General features: G+C 33.9%; 1 protein-coding gene across 2 annotated transcripts in view; it reads right to left on the bottom strand.

Annotated features, from left to right (window-relative positions):
• The window catches only part of LOC141453740 (sodium- and chloride-dependent GABA transporter ine-like), a 70,722-nt gene that overhangs the window by 50,908 nt on the left and 1,586 nt on the right, over nt 1-18,228 (bottom strand). The window contains exon 1 of one of the 2 annotated variants that reach the window (XM_074127298.1): nt 13,328-13,469. The exons of the other annotated variant lie outside the window; for it this stretch is intronic. Coding sequence (XP_073983399.1) covers nt 13,328-13,353 — 26 coding nt within the window. The 5' untranslated portion in view covers nt 13,354-13,469. Of the gene's footprint in view, nt 1-13,327; nt 13,470-18,228 lie in introns of those variants that run through there. 2 annotated transcript variants of the gene reach the window in all.

The following is an 18,228-nucleotide window of genomic DNA, read 5'->3' as shown; positions in this document are numbered from 1 at the left end:
AAAATTGCTCCAACGATTTTTGTTTCGTTTTAACTTCGCATTTACATATTTTACACGCACCGGTCGAAATATAAAACCTTAACAAATATTGACGTATATTCCATACGTCCAATTAAATACTTTATTCGCCAAATATTTCTTGTTTCTTTTTCTGCTTTCTTTCTTTCATCTTCTTAGGAGCCGTTTGGCTTGTAAGAGGACAATTTCTAGGGTTTGCCAATGAATTGCAACGATGCTCTGGTCAAATATAATGAAAACCTCTTGAAAGAAATGAGTTAAGAAAACACTTTTATAATAGAATTCAAATTATTGAACGAGAATATAGAAAACACTCAATACATAATGTACTTATATATTGTAAATTTAATAAATATTTATTTGGATAAATATGTTTAATTCAAGCTGTCAATCACAGGATCGTATCGCCTTCAAACAAAAGAAAAACGTATTTTCTTCTCTTGACTTTATCAATTTATTGAGATTTTATCAAATTTAATTAAACTGCATACATTTTTATTTATTTAAGACTTTATTATCAAAATTATTGTTGACGTGTAATAATTTGACATTTATTAATTAATTTACTGTTCATTATTTTCGGTGACTGATTCACAGTTTCCATAGGATTTGCTTACTAAGTCCATGAGCAGACTAGACAGAAGACACACCAACCCTTTGTCAATTAGCCCCTAAAGATTGACCTAGACCCTAGGTCGAAAGCTCGGCATAATAAAAACATATCATGACTGAAACTGGCAGTTATTTTTTTCATCCTTTTAATTAATTTATTTTGAACTAATTCTTTAATTAATAATTGTTTACAGGTTGAATGCTGCCGTTTAAATTTAAAATTTGTGCCAAAGAGAATTTGGTACAAATTATTGGGGCTTACAATTGGGGTAAGTACAATTATGCTTATCTTTTTCTTTTGCAAAACAAAAAAGATATAATTAGTAAATAAGAAAAGATATAATTAGTAAATAAGATAACGTAAGGAGTGTAAGAGATGAAGAATAGGAGAAAAGCCATCTGTAGTGGGTGTACCAGTGAAACTGGTCTGCCTCGAAGGGCATCTCTGGTGGTTCAGTCGGTGAGATGGATCATCAGAAATGTTAGGAGAGGCGACTGACAAGTATGATAGGATTTAGAATAGTGAAAAGATAGCTTTATAGAAATTACGATATTTTGTCTTGGAGGGTTTTTCGTTTGTTGTTTGAGGTAATTCTGAAGAGAAAGATTTATGTCTTAAAAAAAGAGGCTTCAATTAACTGTTGGAGAAGTTTAGACTGGATGTGCTAGACAATGTATTTGTAGATTCGGCTCTTGCACTCGTAACTCGACATGGATTTGATTTATTGCACTCTATATTAGCGTCTTCAGTGCCGTAATTGGTGATGGATGAAAGACCGAATACTCCACGGTAGCCGAGCGGTTATAGACTTCACCCGCAAAGCTAAGATGTATTGCGGTTCTAGTCTAGGCCTTGCATTTAATTTAATGTGTTAATATGAGGAATTTATAGTAAAGTATGTTAGGCGGTTATAGGCTAGACCCGCAAAGCTAAGATGTATTGCGGTACTAGTCTATGCCATGCATTTTATTTAATGTGTTAGTATGAGGAATTTATAGTAAAGTATGTTAGGTGGTTATAGACTAGACCCGCAAAGCTAAGATGTATTGCGGTACTAGTCTATGCCATGCATTTTATTTAATGTGTTAGTATGAGGAATTTATAGTAAAGTATGTTAGGCGGTTATAGGCTAGACCCGCAAAGCTAAGATGTATTGCGGTACTAGTCTAGGCCTTGCATTTTATTTAATGGTTAATAAAAGAAATTATAGTAAAGTATGTCCTAAATAAAATTTATTAATTTTACGTCCTTCGAGGTCGCTAACGCTTTTGTATTTTCACGGCTTACTTGATAATTAAAAAAGTTTTTAAATTAAAGTGTATAAATGATTTAAGAAATTGCGTCTATCTGTTGTACACTCCTACGTAAATACAAGTAATCTACATGATAATGATATTAAATACATTATTACATGGGCGGTTGTGGTGACCATATTATATATCATAAATAATTTTATATATAAATATATGCATTTATAAGTGATGACTTTGATATGCCCTCAATGCACTTTATGCAATAAAGTGATCCTTTTAGTAACCCACATTTTTTTTTTTTTGGTGAAGGTTACCATTGAAATTAAATGTTACTTTTTAATTTATATTTTCCGTAATTGAAAATTTACCTAATTCAGCGGCGTTTAAAAGTTGCCCTGTATCTAACGTGATGTAAAAAATAATTTATTAAATTAGATTTAAGAGAGAAAACTTAGAAATATCGATGATTATCGATGAGGAAAATTCTTCAAAGTTTTCCTAGTTTTTCTCACCAATTTAAGACAAAGAACAAAGTGGGTTATAACTGATAAGTTTTACGCTAAATTGGAAATATCAGTACCCCGCCAATTTTAGTTAAATTGGAGGATGTGCCTCCCTTCTCCTAATATTTATGTGTGATGTTAAGATGCAATTAGTATTTCGAACGGATACTGAAACGGCAATCAAATAGATAAGAGAAAATTGGCAAGGTTATACCGTTTGACCAGTCTGTTCATGTTCATGTGCGGACCAACTTATGTACACGCCATACCATTTATAAGGAACGTGATGATCTGGGACGAATCAATTCGACAACCTTCCCGACTTGTGCATATGGTGCCCTTGAAATAAAGTAAATAAAAAATCCTGATGTGGAAACTCAGGCACTTTTCCTGAGATTTTCTTGGGATTTTTACTGATAAGTTTTACTCTCAAATTATTAATCAATATCTGGTGAAAGCATTGTAGTACTTGGAGGTAGTGCCACAGTACTGTTGTACCTGGTGTTAGTTCTATAATACCATAGTACCATGAAATGACACTAGATCTTAAAGCGGATTTCCGCTGGTTATTTTTTTAAATAGAAAAAACTAAATTTCAATTCCAAGAAGGGGATAAAAGAGGAAGGCTTCGACGTGACTTTCATTCCTGTTCTGCAGACTTAAACCGACTTTATAACCGTTCATGGAGGATGTTCCTCCTCAGAGACCTTGAACAAGTGGTATTCCCACCCAATTCCTTCATCCAGCATCCTTCCATTTTAATTTAAGGGAATCTTGAATCCAGAACATCTTGAAAGGCATTATTTGGGGGGAAGACTTTGTTGCCTGCAAACTCTTTCCTTCTTCTCTGGTAAGACTGACCAACTACGTACAATCAGGAGCTGAGTCATCTTCAGAAATGGGTTATGTTGACTCCAACTGTGGGCTCCTTCCTAGGCTTAATTTTATGTTCAGCCAGGATATATGTGCCAGTATTCGTGTTAGTAAGTGATTTCCTAGAAGTTTTACGAGAGTACAAAGGAGTACTAATTGGTCGGTGACTGGAAGGAAGGCTTGTATTTTGGTTTTCCAGCTTGGTGGCAATCTAAATGTAAGCAGCAGTAGTTTGTATATATTTTTTCCATTAACTTATTCCCTTTGAGTGTCAAATATTTTTAATGACACAATACTTTTAATAGTAATATCGATACGAGAATCTTTTCCATCAAAATCAATAAATCGTTCCTTTACATTTCGTTAAACAGCAACTTGCATCGATCATGTTTTTGAAACGGATCGATTGCATATAAGTATACGAGAATCTAGTCGAAAATCTATCCTGTACTGCCCGATCCCTATCAATCTCCAACTGGAGTTCTCCAATCCAATGTGTTTTTGGATTGGCCAATTCGAGTCGCTTGCTTGTGTTTTCTTGGGTCTCTTTAAAGCAACGGAGAAAAACCGTATTCTGTCCTTGAATGGTCGAAATATTGTAAAGAGTGGATAGCGTCAGTGTCACCATAAAATTAAATATCCTCGGAAAATATTTCAGAGAAGAAGATATATATCGTCACAGGTGAATCAAGATGAAGGAAAATCTTCAAGATCATTTTGGGTTTTTTTGGAGGGGAAAAATTGGTGTAATTTTTTTTTTTTTTCAATGAGCATGGGCTCCTAAGGGGGGGCAACACGTAGATCTAATATCAAATTTGAACATTGCGCGATTTCTCGTTGCAATTTTAAAGTACGCTATACGTCATAATTTCTAAACATCATTTTTGTCTTACTATAAAGCTCTCAAAATGGAGATCTCCGTTATATACGCGAAATCGAATAATCAAGACTTCCTGATAAGCTGTATATATATGTAGAAAAAAGTACTTTGTTTAGAGTGGACATTCCTGTCAAAAATCCAGAACACACACGATGGTCATTTAACATTCCTCCGTCCCGTTTCCCATTACCGTGGGAATGGTCATTTATCAAAACTCTAGGCCATTCATCATCATATTAGCTGAATAGTTTCAAGTATGACTTTTATAAAGCTAATGTGCTCGCTGCTGAGCAGAGATCAAGGTTTCGAGCTGGTTATCCTTTTTTTTTTAAACAGGTTGTCCACCTTAAAAAAACTACATTTTCATTGGTTAGACGAATTGGAAAAAAAGAAAGTAAAGTCCATTGTAGTCAACAACTTTTTCGAGTATCATTTTCATTACACATTCTGATGCTATTGTTTACTTTTTCTCAAAAAGTTCGAAACCGGTTTCCTTTAATCTGAGGAAAACCTATTCGTTGTGAATCCCCCGAATAATTCGCTTGTCTATTATTAACCATAGAAGTTTCCAAGTAACTGCACAATTCTTTCTTTCCTCTGGCTCTACGGTCCTCGAAGGACCTTGGCCTCCTCTAACACCTTTCCCCACTCCTCTCTTACTAAGGCAACTCTTCTCCATGTTCTCACTCCCAAACTCCGAACATCTTCCTCTACATCATCCAGCCACCTAATCCTCGGCCTTCCTCTTTTTCTCGCCCCCCCTGGGTGTCCATTCATTATCTTCCTGGGAATTCGGGAATCTTCCATTCTTACCAAATGGCCTAGCCATCTCAATCTTCCCCTCTTAATGAAACCTACCAAATCCTGCTCCTGGTACAGCTTTCTTATTTCTTCGTTTTTCCTGATTCTGTACCTTTCCCCTTCTTTCACGGGGCCAAAAATTTTCCTCAGAATCTTCCTCTCCCAGGAATTAATCAATTTTCCATCCTCCTTGGTCAACACCCACGTTTCACTGGCATACGTAACCACTGGCCTCAATATGCTTTTATAGACGGTTAGTTTTGCCTCCCTTGATAGTTCTCGAAAACTTAAGACTTCCTGTAGTGCCCAGAAACACCTATTGCCTGCCGTTAACCTGCCTTTTATTTCTACACTCACTTCATTTTTATCGGTTAAAACGGCCCCTAAATATTTGAAAGATGCAACCCTCTCAAAATTGTACGGTGCGCATATAGGCGACTCATCACTACCAAGGTTTCTTCGAGAACACACCATAAACTTTGTCTTCGTCTGATTTATTTTTAAGCCCAGTTCCTTCGAAGCCGCTTCAAATTCTTGAAAAGAACCCGCCAGAGCTGCTCTGGTTCTTCCAGTCAAGACGACATCGTCCGCGTATGCCATATGTTGGCTTAACCGATTATAGATTGTGCCATTGGGGCTTGTCCGTATGGCTCTTACAGCCTTTTCTAACGCTAAATTAAACAGCAATGGGGAGAGGGGATCCCCCTGCCGCAAGCCTTTACTTAAGAGAAAAAGTTCCGAGGTCCTACCTTGCACCTTCACACATCCTTTTGTGCCGGATAATGTCATTCCGGTGAGCCGGATCAATTTCGCTGGGATGCCAAACTGCTTCATACACAACAGCAGCTCCTTCCTTTCTAAACTGTCATAAGCCTGTTGAAAGTCGATAAAAAGATGATGGAGAGTAACATCATACTCATATGTTTTTCCCATCATCATTCTCATGGCAGATATATGGTCAGTCGTAGACCTACCTGGTCTAAACCCGCTCTGGTACTCCCCAATTATTTTCTCCGCCCACTTATTCAGCCTATTCTTTAAAAGGGTAGAAAATACTTTATACGCCGTGTTTAAAAGAGAGATTCCGCGATAACTGTGGCACTCCAACTTATCACCTTTCTTATAAATAGGGCAAATGATGGAGGTGTTCCAGCCCTCCGGCATCTTCTCACCCATCCATATGTCCCAAACGAGGCTATGCAATTCCTTTATTAATTCCTCTCCAGCATATTCTTTACATATTTATTAAGATTATTCAACGGGGGTAAATCACAGAGATTTGATTTATTGTTTATCTCGAAGATTATTACAAAAGAGATAATCACTGCCAGCTAGATTTTTATGTAACCATTGTAATAAATGTAAATATGTAATTTTATGGTAGGAGGTAATAAAAGATGAATAATTTTTTTATTATTAGTATACTATAACAATGTTATAAATTATTTACGTAAAAAGTGTAAATATTTAACCACATAAATGAATTTTTCTAGCTACAATTAATTTGCCTGATTTAATTTCCTTTAATCCTTTAAAAAACTTCCTGCTGCTGTGTCCTCTAAAATCTTCCTGCAATTCTTGCAGTTTTCCCCTTTCTGCAGCCCTTTTCTTTTCTCTGCATATCTGCACCTTAGGGCTACCGTCCCTAGGATGATTGCTTCGGCTTGGGGAGTAAACCCTGAATAAAAAAAAAAAAATCTTAGGTCCTCCAAAATAGCGGGGGTTGGGCGTGGGGCCGACAACCCCACCCTAGAAAAAGCTAATCGTTACGAAACCTCAACTGCACAATATACTACCATAAAAGAATCCTCACAAGAAGGTTATTAATGTTAAATATGGCAAATTATAATTTAAATAATATTCCTTTAATCATAAATTTTAATTCTTTACATATTTATTAAGATTATTCAACGGGGGTAAATCACAGAGATTTGATTTATTGTTTATCTCGAAGATTATTACAAAAGAGATAATCACTGCCAGCTAGATTTTTATGTAACCATTGTAATAAATGTAAATATGTAATTTTATGGTAGGAGGTAATAAAAGATGAATAATTTTTTTATTATTAGTATACTATAACAATGTTATAAATTATTTACGTAAAAAGTGTAAATATTTAACCACATAAATGAATTTTTCTAGCTACAATTAATTTTCTTAAATTTTGGACTTTATACTTAAAAAAGCTGTTTCACCAGAATCTTGGCCCTAAAATGAACGACAGTCGGGATTTGTTTTGGATAATATAACCTTCCCTTTCTTCCCTTTGTTGGTTCCGAAATGAAGACCTACGTCTATTGAAACTTAACAACCAGATAGTTCCCCCAGAAATAAAAAGGATCTAGCTGTGCGCTACCTGGGTCGTAATTCTTGAACAACACAAACCTGGAGACTGCACTTGGACACCAAACTTCAACTAGCATTCACTCGACTGAAACAGTTACTTAACAGAAACATTCCTGTACTGTACTGTTCTGCAAAAACGCTCCTCAGATCTCTACTAACATACTGCCTGCCCAGTCTGGATTACAGCTGTCAACGCAATGGCCAAAAGACAGTCACGAGTTTACAAAATGAAGTACTACGAATTGAACTGAACTAGGGACCCATAAATACCCAGAGAACTGGACATTCAAGCCCATTAACATGACCAAACTAACCAGACAACTTCTTCCTCACTCTTCATATACTGGCCATCCACATCATCTTATCAATCTCAGCCAGCCTACAGCTACAAGAAGACTGAAACCAAGACTGTTTGGAGAATTGAACTTCATTTGCAATAAGTATCAATTAACCCGCTTAGCAAGCGCTTAATGCGATCTAAGTATTTAGTGCAAGCATATGACATGACGTAATACAAGTTTTATATGTATATATATTGTAATGATGATAGTAATGCTGGTAAAATATGTTAATCTGTGAAATTTAAAATTCTAATTAAGGAGGCAGTGTGTGGGCCGCCTAACACTAGCAGCACTTCCTCTGCTACTAATTACCATAGCAACTAATTAATTATTTTAGATTCTGTAAAAAAAAGTATAGTTTTAAGTACAGCTTTGATTAACGGATATGATTTGATTTTATTTATTTTTAATTTACGCATGTTCAATTTTTTTTAAGTTTAATATGAAAATATATTCATTTTTTTGGATCCATAACAAAAGAAATACAGCTAATCGCTAGAGAGATCTTCTTAATACTTCTTACGTAAAAGGATAGTAACAAAATGCAAGTAAAGAAAAAAAAAGGAAAGTCAACTTTTCCATTTCCTTCTCAGAAAAACGGCTTAAATGGAGTTTTCTTCGAAAATATTTTAAAGAAAAGTGTATAGATCTAAACGTGGCCAATTAATACCTCCAAACTTTAAGAAAATCTTAAGAAACATTTTCAAGGAGAACTATTTTTCAAATGTCCAATCTGTAGTCTTATTTCAGCTGGGTGATTATTTTCGAAACTAGGCTACTACAAATTTCATCTCCTTTCAAAGTACGAAAGAGTTAACACCGCAAAAATGCTACTGAGACAGCACTCTGAAGAGATTCCTAACTCCTAAAAGCGCTCTCAATCGATTTTTTTTCCTGATTAAATGTTGCGAATAAAAGTTCTGCAAGTGTAGAAAAAATAAATAATCGTTAAGTGCTATTTTTGGGAAAGGAGTGATTTCCTTTTTTTTTTTTTGAAATATTTCATTTTTACAAAACCGCACCATTGTCTAAAAAAAAAAAAAAGATCGCATTTACGAACTCAAATACTGCAAACACATGACGATAACTGTTGTAACACATGACATCAGTCCAGCTGTAACTTAACGAACCTCCTAGACTACGCTGAGCTCCTGTTAAATTGTCCGCTATACTGAACTAAAATGTTTTTACCCTTGATTATTTTATTATTAAACTCTATGCCCGTAATTGTAAAATGGTTACAATAAATTCAACACAAATACAGTAGATGGCCGCTTAATTATAACGGTAAATTTTTTTTATGAATTTATATTATAAATAGAATTTTAAACAAACAATGTACATTATTATTTCATCGAATTTCTCCATTTTTTTTTTACTTTTTTTGGAGTTAATGGAGTTGTGCAGTGAACGGTTCATTTATGACTCTAAACGTTCTAGGTTAAAAGAGTCAGACTTGTGTGAGTAGTAGTATGATGAAGCCATTTGACGGTACACAGCTGATTCCTCGTCATAAACCATTCTGAATCGCAGTGTAGCCATTAAAAATAATTAAAAATTCTATTAACACCCCGCTGTGTTGTAAGAAAGATCGTTGTCCCCCACTCTAAAACATGTATTCAACATTAATTACAAAACAAGTGTGAGAATTAATAATTTTTTAAAGAAGTAATATTAACAAAAGACAAGGAACTAAATTTTTGAGAGAAATTAAACGCATTGTCTATCGAATATTTCAAGGACTTAATGAAAATATAATCTCAAACGATTATTTTTTCTTTTTATTTATAAGATAAATTATCAATTACTTATTGTTATTATTATTATTTGTTTAATAGTTAATTGATCTAGAAAAATGTTAAAATTTCAGCTGTTAAAAATGATTATAATTGTAAAAATGGAAAATATATTTTTTAAAAAGTGTCATTTTGTGTTGAACAATTTTCCTTTTATTAATTGGTATTCAGAATGTCCTCACTTAAACGTTTCATAACTGATAACTTAACGCTCCAAATGGTACTTTAGAGGGAACCTTTTCTGATTTAGAGCTTCTCAAAATGGAAATCTCAATTTTCCAAATTATTGGCAATTATAGACAAATTTTTTTATTTTTTTTTTATCCTTAAAAATAATTACAGTAAAATTGACAATATTGTCAAGTAAAGACATTCGACTTTGTAAAGGCATTCCACTTTGTAAAGTCATTCACTTTTACTTAGGCTATTTACCTGAACGGAATTATTCTTTCAACAGCACACCTTTTAGTCTGCCTGTTTGTAGTATTTAGGTACTTGGTTATAATTGCAAATGAAGATAATCTATTGTAACATTCTATTATTATAATTGTTATTGTATTTTAAATTGGCCAATTTTGTTCGTTCCTAGAATTTTTACTAAATCTATTCCGACATGATGAAGTATTGTAATTATTTTTATTTTTTTTTCTTTGTTTTTTTTTTTTGGCACGCAAGTTTTAATTTGCAATTGCCTATTTTCAGACATAACAACGGCCTATCCTTTCTTTTCTTCCCTTACTTTGTGAATCTTATTTATGTACTTTTATTAGGTACTAGAATAATTATTATTATGGTATTTTTTCCCTTTCTAGTAAGTATTTACGTTTTCTCCAGAAATCTGCGAAAACACATATGATTTGAAAACTCCCCTATGATTTTCTGTTACTACAAATTTTTAAGGTTCCGGTTACGTGGTTTTTCCAACTACAACATTATATTAAGTAATGCCAATTTTTTCCAAGCGAGGTGTACGTCCTACTACTGTAAAGTAAATTTCTTATAAAAAAAAAAAAACATTAGACGGGGGGGGGGAATCAAACCGAGAATCGAACCCGTCCGTACCGCGGAAAATACATCAGTAAAGTTTTTTTTTTTTTACTTCCGGTTAAAGAATTTGGTACACTAAGCCACTGTTTAAATGTTATGTTTCAGGTCCATTGCTAAAAAAACGAAGCTTCTCCATATATAAGACCCTGATAAGACCGGTAGTGCTCTTTATGGAAGCGAATGCTGGGTTCAGGACCCAAGAGAGAGCCAGACAGCCAAGGAGAGTGTGGGAAAGGAAAGAATTGAGGAAGATATATGGTCCTGTGAACGAGGAAGATGGAGAACCCGCACCAACTAAGAACTGCTAACCCTTTATGGAGAAGCAGACATCGTTGCATGCATTGAAAAAAAAAAAAGGAAGATTGAGTTGGTAAGGAAATGTGGAGAGGATGGTGGATAACAGAATCCCTAAACGCCTTTTATATGGAAGGCTCCGGAGGCGTCAGAAGAAAAGATAGGCCAAGAATGAGATGGCTTGATGACGTCGAAGGGGATTTAAGGAAAATGGGTGTGCGAAGGTGGCGATTGAACGCTCTTGATAGAGCTCAGTGGAGAGAGCCTTGATTGAGGAGGCCCTGGTCCTTCTAGGGCGGTAGCGCCGAAGAAGAGCAGTCGCCGTTTAAAAGTACTCGAAATATAAATACTGAATTTTTCATTTTCGAGCTAGTGGTTGGTTGTGACCAAAAAAAACACTCCATAAAACATGGATTTTAAAAAAGGTCCTTTGGAGTTATGTATCCAAATTACATGTTTATTTAACACAGGTTTCTACCATTTTCAGATTTTTAGAGTTACGGTTGTTTCTGGTGAACAAAGAAATTTGTTAGCCTGCCCGATCGTAATCTGTTTTCTTACTTAGGATTTTTAGAAATAAATATCAATATAATGACAAAAAAAAGTGACAATGTCAGATAGGTAACAAGGTTAAATAACGTGTTTGTTTGCGAATTCGGTTGTCATTGTATTATTATGTTTTACAAAGCTACATTCATGAATTTTTCGAAGAATCAGTTGTACCAGACTACCATTCTGTATATTTAAGTAAATTACTGCTATTAATATTATGTCACAAATGTTATACTTCCTGACAATTTTAATTTAACCTTCATCTCGCCATATTGTTCTGTCAGAATTTTTTTTTACCCCCTCCCAATATTGTGATCAATGAATGCTTCTCTCATTTGAATAGAAAAAAGTTAAGTAATCGCCTATTTTTTCAGGCGGGTCTTAACGTCCAACTACCAATTAGGTGTCGTGGACGGAGGCGACTAGCAAACATAATTTACTGTAAATTTCTTTTATTAACCATTAAATAAAATCCAAGGCCTCTGAGACCGGGAATCGAACCCAGTACCACAATACATATTTTAGCTTCGCAGGTCTCACCTCTAACCGCTCGGCTATCGTGGCTCCCTACATTTGAATAATATGTTCATAGTTGATTATGTAGCTGAGATTCTCGATATTTTGAAATAATATTGTTTTTTTGTATAGAAATAACAAGTTTAAACAAGAGTATGTAGACTTAATAAAAGCCAGTTGATTGGATGAGAAACACATTTTTAATTAGTAATTAAAGACACATCTTTTTATACACATAAAGTCTTTCATTGAGACCAAAACTACTTCATGAAAGAAAAAAATCAAAATTTCAATATTACATTAGAATTTATAAAGTTAAATATCTTCGACTCTTGGCAGAATAGCCCTGAAGTGGTATTTAAGTAAAATGTACTGTCCTATCTTTTATTTATTGCAAAGGATTCTCCGAACTTATTAAATTTCAAATCTCCCAAAAAAATCTCTGAAACAAAATCAACCACTTTTCTGTGCCGTTAAGTTCATTCATTATTAGAGCAAGTACTCTGGATAGCAGCTTCTACAATTTACTCCAAACGTCTCATTAACATTTCATATCCGTTGATCTGTAATTTTACATTAATAACTTACAAGGTGAATTCGTCTGAGGGCAGATCTATGAAGGAATGGGGCTCACTATAGTGCATTTAGAATACTCGCTTTTATGAACACTAAAATGTAATCAATTTAGATATGATAGAATTAGAAGTGTTATTTAGTTACTTGTACATTATAACCTGTTTGTGCTAAATTGAGTATGTCCATACATGTAGCTATTGAAGATATTAGTGCTCTAGTTATGTTAGTGATAACTTTTTTTTTTTCTTTCTCTTCAAGATAAAAATACTTCTTGACTGAAATTGCGTTAATCATAAGGAATTTTCCATCAGTTTCTTATAAGTAAATAAATAAAATTTTTTATTACTTTATATAGCCCAACTGAACCAAGCAATTTAAAAATTGACAACACTAAAACCTTATCAATTTTATATATTTGACGGTATCACACTTTTTCTTTAATTTTATCTTGCGACTTGATAAAATAAAAAAATTAATCTTTTAATAACAATTACTGAAACTCAGAAGGATAAAATTAGTAAATAATTCAGTGTTGACAGTTCAAATTTCGCGCGCGCCCCTTATACAAACCACAATTCTAACTTTATGATTCTCAAAATTACAAATACATAAATTATGTAGAATACTTTCATGGATAATAATTTTCATTAGCTTTTATTTTACTAATTGCCCAAAAAAATGTTTTACTGTTTAATAACTTTCCAAGTATCACCAAGCATATAACCTCCCACACACAGTTAGCGGGTATTGCGTGTGATTAGGAACTATCATTGTAAGTGAAAGTAATTTTCTGTATTCAACTGATGAATTCAATGATCTGGTGATGGATGGATACTGAAAACTGTCAGGAAAATTAGAAACACATGCTTGCTCCTTCGGCTAAATGTTAAATTTGAAATTTCAGTTAATACTTACATTTTTAGACTTTGTACTCTCCACATTTTTTACTCCGTTCTAATCAACACCATGTTTGTTCGCAAATGTTTACATAGATTTACTCAACACTCTCCTTGTAAAGAAAAAGCAAAAATCCTACTCCAAGAACATCGAACTTACCTTTTAGGTAAGAAAAATTCAAATCTGAAAATTCGGTAATTAATCGACAGACTACTTTACTTTATCTAACCTTTAAAAATGTACAGTACTGGTGCTGAATAGTTTTAACAATTTATCAGTTTTTAATTTGTTATTTAAGTGTTGAGATAAGATTATTGTATTAAACATATTTGTTTAGAAGATTCAATTTACCGAAAACGAGTTGCGTTGTGTGAAGTTACCTCCCACTAGTCAGAATCGGAATAAAATATTTAGACAGGTGTGCAGTATCAAATAGAATTTCATTATTGGTACAACTCAAAATACATTCCAAAAACTCGGTAAGTACAAATAAACTCATTACATTGAACATTCTATCACAATCAAATTACTGGCATTTGCAAAAATTTTCTCCATTTACTGGTAATTGCCTAGATACTCCAGAAAGTCTGATAGAGTAGTGAGTAACCATCAGGATTAACCAGTGCATGTTGTCCCCACATGCCTCTTTTCCCGGTATTATAAAGATAGCTTCCCCAAATTAATGAGTTGTAAGGGATCACACCCTGGAGCCTGAACAGCAATTCTCTCCCAATAGAGGAGCTTGCCGTGCTCCATCTCCTTGTAACTAGTAATGGTTACAGGGGAAGGGTACAGGGAATGGTCACAGTCTACGTTCTTGCTGCACTCACCGTTGCGCAATCTAATTTTCCTTAGATTTGGCTAGGGATATTCTAGGAAGAGAGCGACATACAGGTTCTCGTCCCAAAAATGTTCTGATAATGATTCCCTTTTTTCAACTAAATTCATGTTTTTAAGGAGTGAATAAGAATTCCAAAATTAAAGAGATAAATTAGGGACATATTTATAAGGTTGCAAGTTTTTTTTTGTATTTTTCTTTTCCACAATTATGAAATATGAAAAGAATTATAAACATTATCATAGTGAGTTCTTTTAATTCTCTAATTGCGTCAATCCGGTGTCTCTTGTGTGGACAAACGGCGTTCATTAAGCCTAACCTACATCTTTCATTAGAAATAATGTACTGGTAACTCCAACTCAACTGTTTGTATGAGAAGTCGGATTTAAAGTAGTAATTTTACTTTTTTGTGTATGTGCATATCATTGCCAAGGTCTACAAATACGTACAGTTTGTACAATATCCTTTTCATCTATTTAATTCTTGGACCATTTTACTTGGTAACTAAGTATACTATTTAACTTAAATCAGACTTGAGTGTCTGTCTTGTTGCAAAATTATATCTAATTTGCTTATTTTCGCTCCTTCATATTTGTTTTTTTTTTTTTTTTTTCTAAAAATTACTTAAAATTTGTAGGAATACGTCAACTGAAATATTGCCTTGTCAGTCACAACTACATTATGTCTAATTTTGTTTAATCCGTCTTAAGAAGGAGTAAAAAATTATTATGATTTGTTATTTTGCATTATATCTGGTCACAGGATCCCTGTGTTCAAATGGTTTTACACATTGTTTTGTATGTATGTATGTATGTATGTATGCATGCATATCCGGTGTTACTCATTTAAGATTTCACATCTGCGGCTTGCCGTTCAGATCAAAGGCCTCCTTCTGAAGTTTCCGATCTTGCCAATCTCTTTGTCTCAGGCATGTGGGAGCCAGTTCCTCCTCCCACCTTGTCAGCAGTACAGGAAGTCACTTGTTGCTGCCTAGTCTCTCCTTCGACAGTTCCTTTACTCATTCTATTCCTTTGCCTTTTTTTAGAAAAAAAAAATAAATATTAGAATTAAGATTAAAATAATCCATTTCTACTATCCTTATTCTTGTAGTCACTCGTCTTGCTCGTATTCCAGGCACCATAAGCTAGAATACCCTTAATGGTAAGTTCTCGTTTTACTTCCGTTGTAAAATTTAATTCCATAAAACTGGGTACATTTTCGGAATGGGTTCTTATTGGTATCTTCTCGGCGCTTTCTCTTCGCTTCCTTCTTTATTTTTTTGTTACCATCCTGAATCCCGCAATTTAATTGGCCAATAAATAAATAGAGAAAATAGTAATTGTATAAAGTAATTATTTTATAAATAAAGAAAAAGGCACTTTTTGATAGGTTTTGAATAGGAGGTACGAAATGACGTCAAAAAGGGTCAAAGGTTTGTTAGACTAGAAACAGCTGTGACTTGTAGTCGCTTGTGCAGCCACTTGTTGCAGTAAATTTCTGTCAACCCTCGGGATCTTGTAAGAATTTAGGCATTTTTATTTTTTTATGTATTTTTTTCTCTTGTTACAGACAACACTGTCCATCACCGGTCAGTGAGCTATAAGGAACTTCTGGGAAGAGAAAAAAAAAAAAAAATCTAAGCACCAGCAGCTGAATTCGAACCTGTGATCTCTGTGTTGTAATTCTGTATTCGCCCACATGTCGGCTAATCCCTCCCTTATTTTGGTATTATATCTTCATTTTAAATTTGAATATTCTTTAGATTTAGTATCAATCTGATCATTAGAAGCTCTACATTCTGTTGGAAGAAAAAAACCTTAATTTCAATTTCTTTTATTGCCATACCATTAGATACTCTACCGCTCAGTGTTTCAGCTACTTATCAAATATTCTTTGACTTTATCCATCTTAGCACATCTGCTTATTGTATTCCTGACCGGTTTTGGACTTTCTTCCATTATCAGGTGTAGATTATTAAGTTTTTGTGTAGAAATTTCGTCTTCAATTATGTTTCCAACAATTGCTGAGTGAGGGATGTCTCTTTAAACTGGACACCGCAGTAAGACCGCCGCTTGTGGATGAGCAGAGAGTGCACCGCCCACTGGGGCTTTGATCGAGGGGTATCTCTCCAATTAAAACAGAAAACAAGTTGTAGTTCTTCATGTGAGCAGTGAGTATGAAATAAAAAAAAAGCTGTTTAGTGTACTATCTCACTTCCGGTTCGCTCATTGTGGCAGTTTTCCTTTTCCTTTTAATTTAAATTAATTTGTGCCCGACCTTCTCTTTCTAATTGAGTGAGAGAAGGTAAAAGTGAAGATTAATTAGATATTGTGGATGCCAGTAGACCCCATCCCCAGCATCGTAAGGTCCAGTTTGTTTTGATGTTTATTTAAAGCTGCTTCTTTCCTTTACTTCCCGTAGCTTTTTTTTTAGCTTTTTAGATCTAATCGAATTCCAAAAATAAGTACATAAATCGACTAGTTATTTTCCTCGATTGCTGAAATGATGGTTAAATATTTTTGGTTGCGATGTAGTTTAAATTAAAAGTTAGTTTAATAAATGTCTTGTAAGGATTCATTAATCAAATAATTACTTTCTCTCACTAGATTAGAGATGATAGTATTGCGAGCGTGACGAATTTTCACTGAAAATAACCATTTTTAAGGACGCTGAGTTCGAAAAAGTAATTTTTCAAAAATTTTCTGTACGTACGTGGGTGAGAACAAAATATTTCGTGAAACGTCATGACCGGGACCGGACACGTGACGGATAGTCGAATAGACGGATAATGGAAAAAAACAGGAAAATTTCCAGATTCTTTTGTTTAACGTGTATAAAACTTTGTATTAACTGGTATACATTTTTTATACGTTTATGCGCTTAAGCCTTAAAGGTCAGGTATCTTTCATTATTCAATTCATTCTATTGGGTATTAAAGTTAATGAACACAATGTCTGCGTTTTTTTTTTTTAATTTTTAAATACTGAGGACAGTGACGGTTAATTGGAATAGACGGATAAAAGGGTGACGGATAACCGAGACTCCACTGTATCGCTGGAAATCGAATCTTTATATTTCGATGGCGCCCCGGGGGGGAGGGACAACCTAAACTGCAGTTCATCAATCCAAAATCCCACAACCGGAAGGAAGTACCATTTTACTGAACGAATTTTTCACTTTTTTTAAAAGATTTCCTCGAAATTCTAACGATTTTCTTTGGAAGTATGTATATACATTCCATTCATGATGTACTAAACTTTTATTTATATACGACACAGTCGGGTTTAATGTACCATTAAATTAAATTTACAGTTTAGCTAAAATTGTGAATTTAAAAACAAATTGATGATCAGGAAGTATAATTTTAACAATTTTTGTTTACTGTTCCGAAATTTTTGTGAAAATATCGGTAATTTTCGTAAGTATTGGTACAAATAGATGGACCAGGGACTTACATTTATAATTTCCATTGGGAAAATTTGTTAAAGAGTATTCTAAGGAAAAATTTAGGGCCCCTATGAAGTGGTGTTTCCGTTTAGTGTGCATTTTAACAAAGAGGATTATCGTTATGAGTTTTAAGTGTCACAGTTGGAAAAGGTGTGACTTAGAACGCCGAGAATTGTAGAGTGTAATTGTAGAATTTGCACCAGAATTTTCCATTCAAACATTTGATAAAATATGAATTTATTGGCGCAACCTAAAATTATTAAAACCTCCTCAAAAACTAGAGAGACGTTCTACATGCGAAGACGTAGTGTGACATCGAACATATGTATTTAGAGGGTACGGCCTCAAAAATTGAATTACCAATCATAATCTTTTGTAAGATTCAGTATTTCTTACAAAAAACCACTTGCACGCACTTTAAAACGGAAGAAGTGACTTTTCATGTCTACTGGAAAAATAAATAAATTTATAATTGTGATATAAAAAATACAATTTTTCTGTAACTTCGCAAATATTTAAAATTTATAATTTTGTATATATATTTTATCAGATAATTTTTACAAAACAATTCGTGAAGTGTTGAATGTTTTTTATAATTTATAGGCCTGGCATAGTGCACTTAAGATATGAGAAA

Source organism: Rhodnius prolixus, unplaced genomic scaffold (assembly GCF_049639745.1).
Source record: "Rhodnius prolixus isolate KJV_2025 unplaced genomic scaffold, Rpr scaffold_3, whole genome shotgun sequence".
Classification (NCBI taxonomy): domain Eukaryota; kingdom Metazoa; phylum Arthropoda; class Insecta; order Hemiptera; family Reduviidae; genus Rhodnius; species Rhodnius prolixus.
This window is presented reverse-complemented; position numbering and strand designations above follow the sequence as displayed.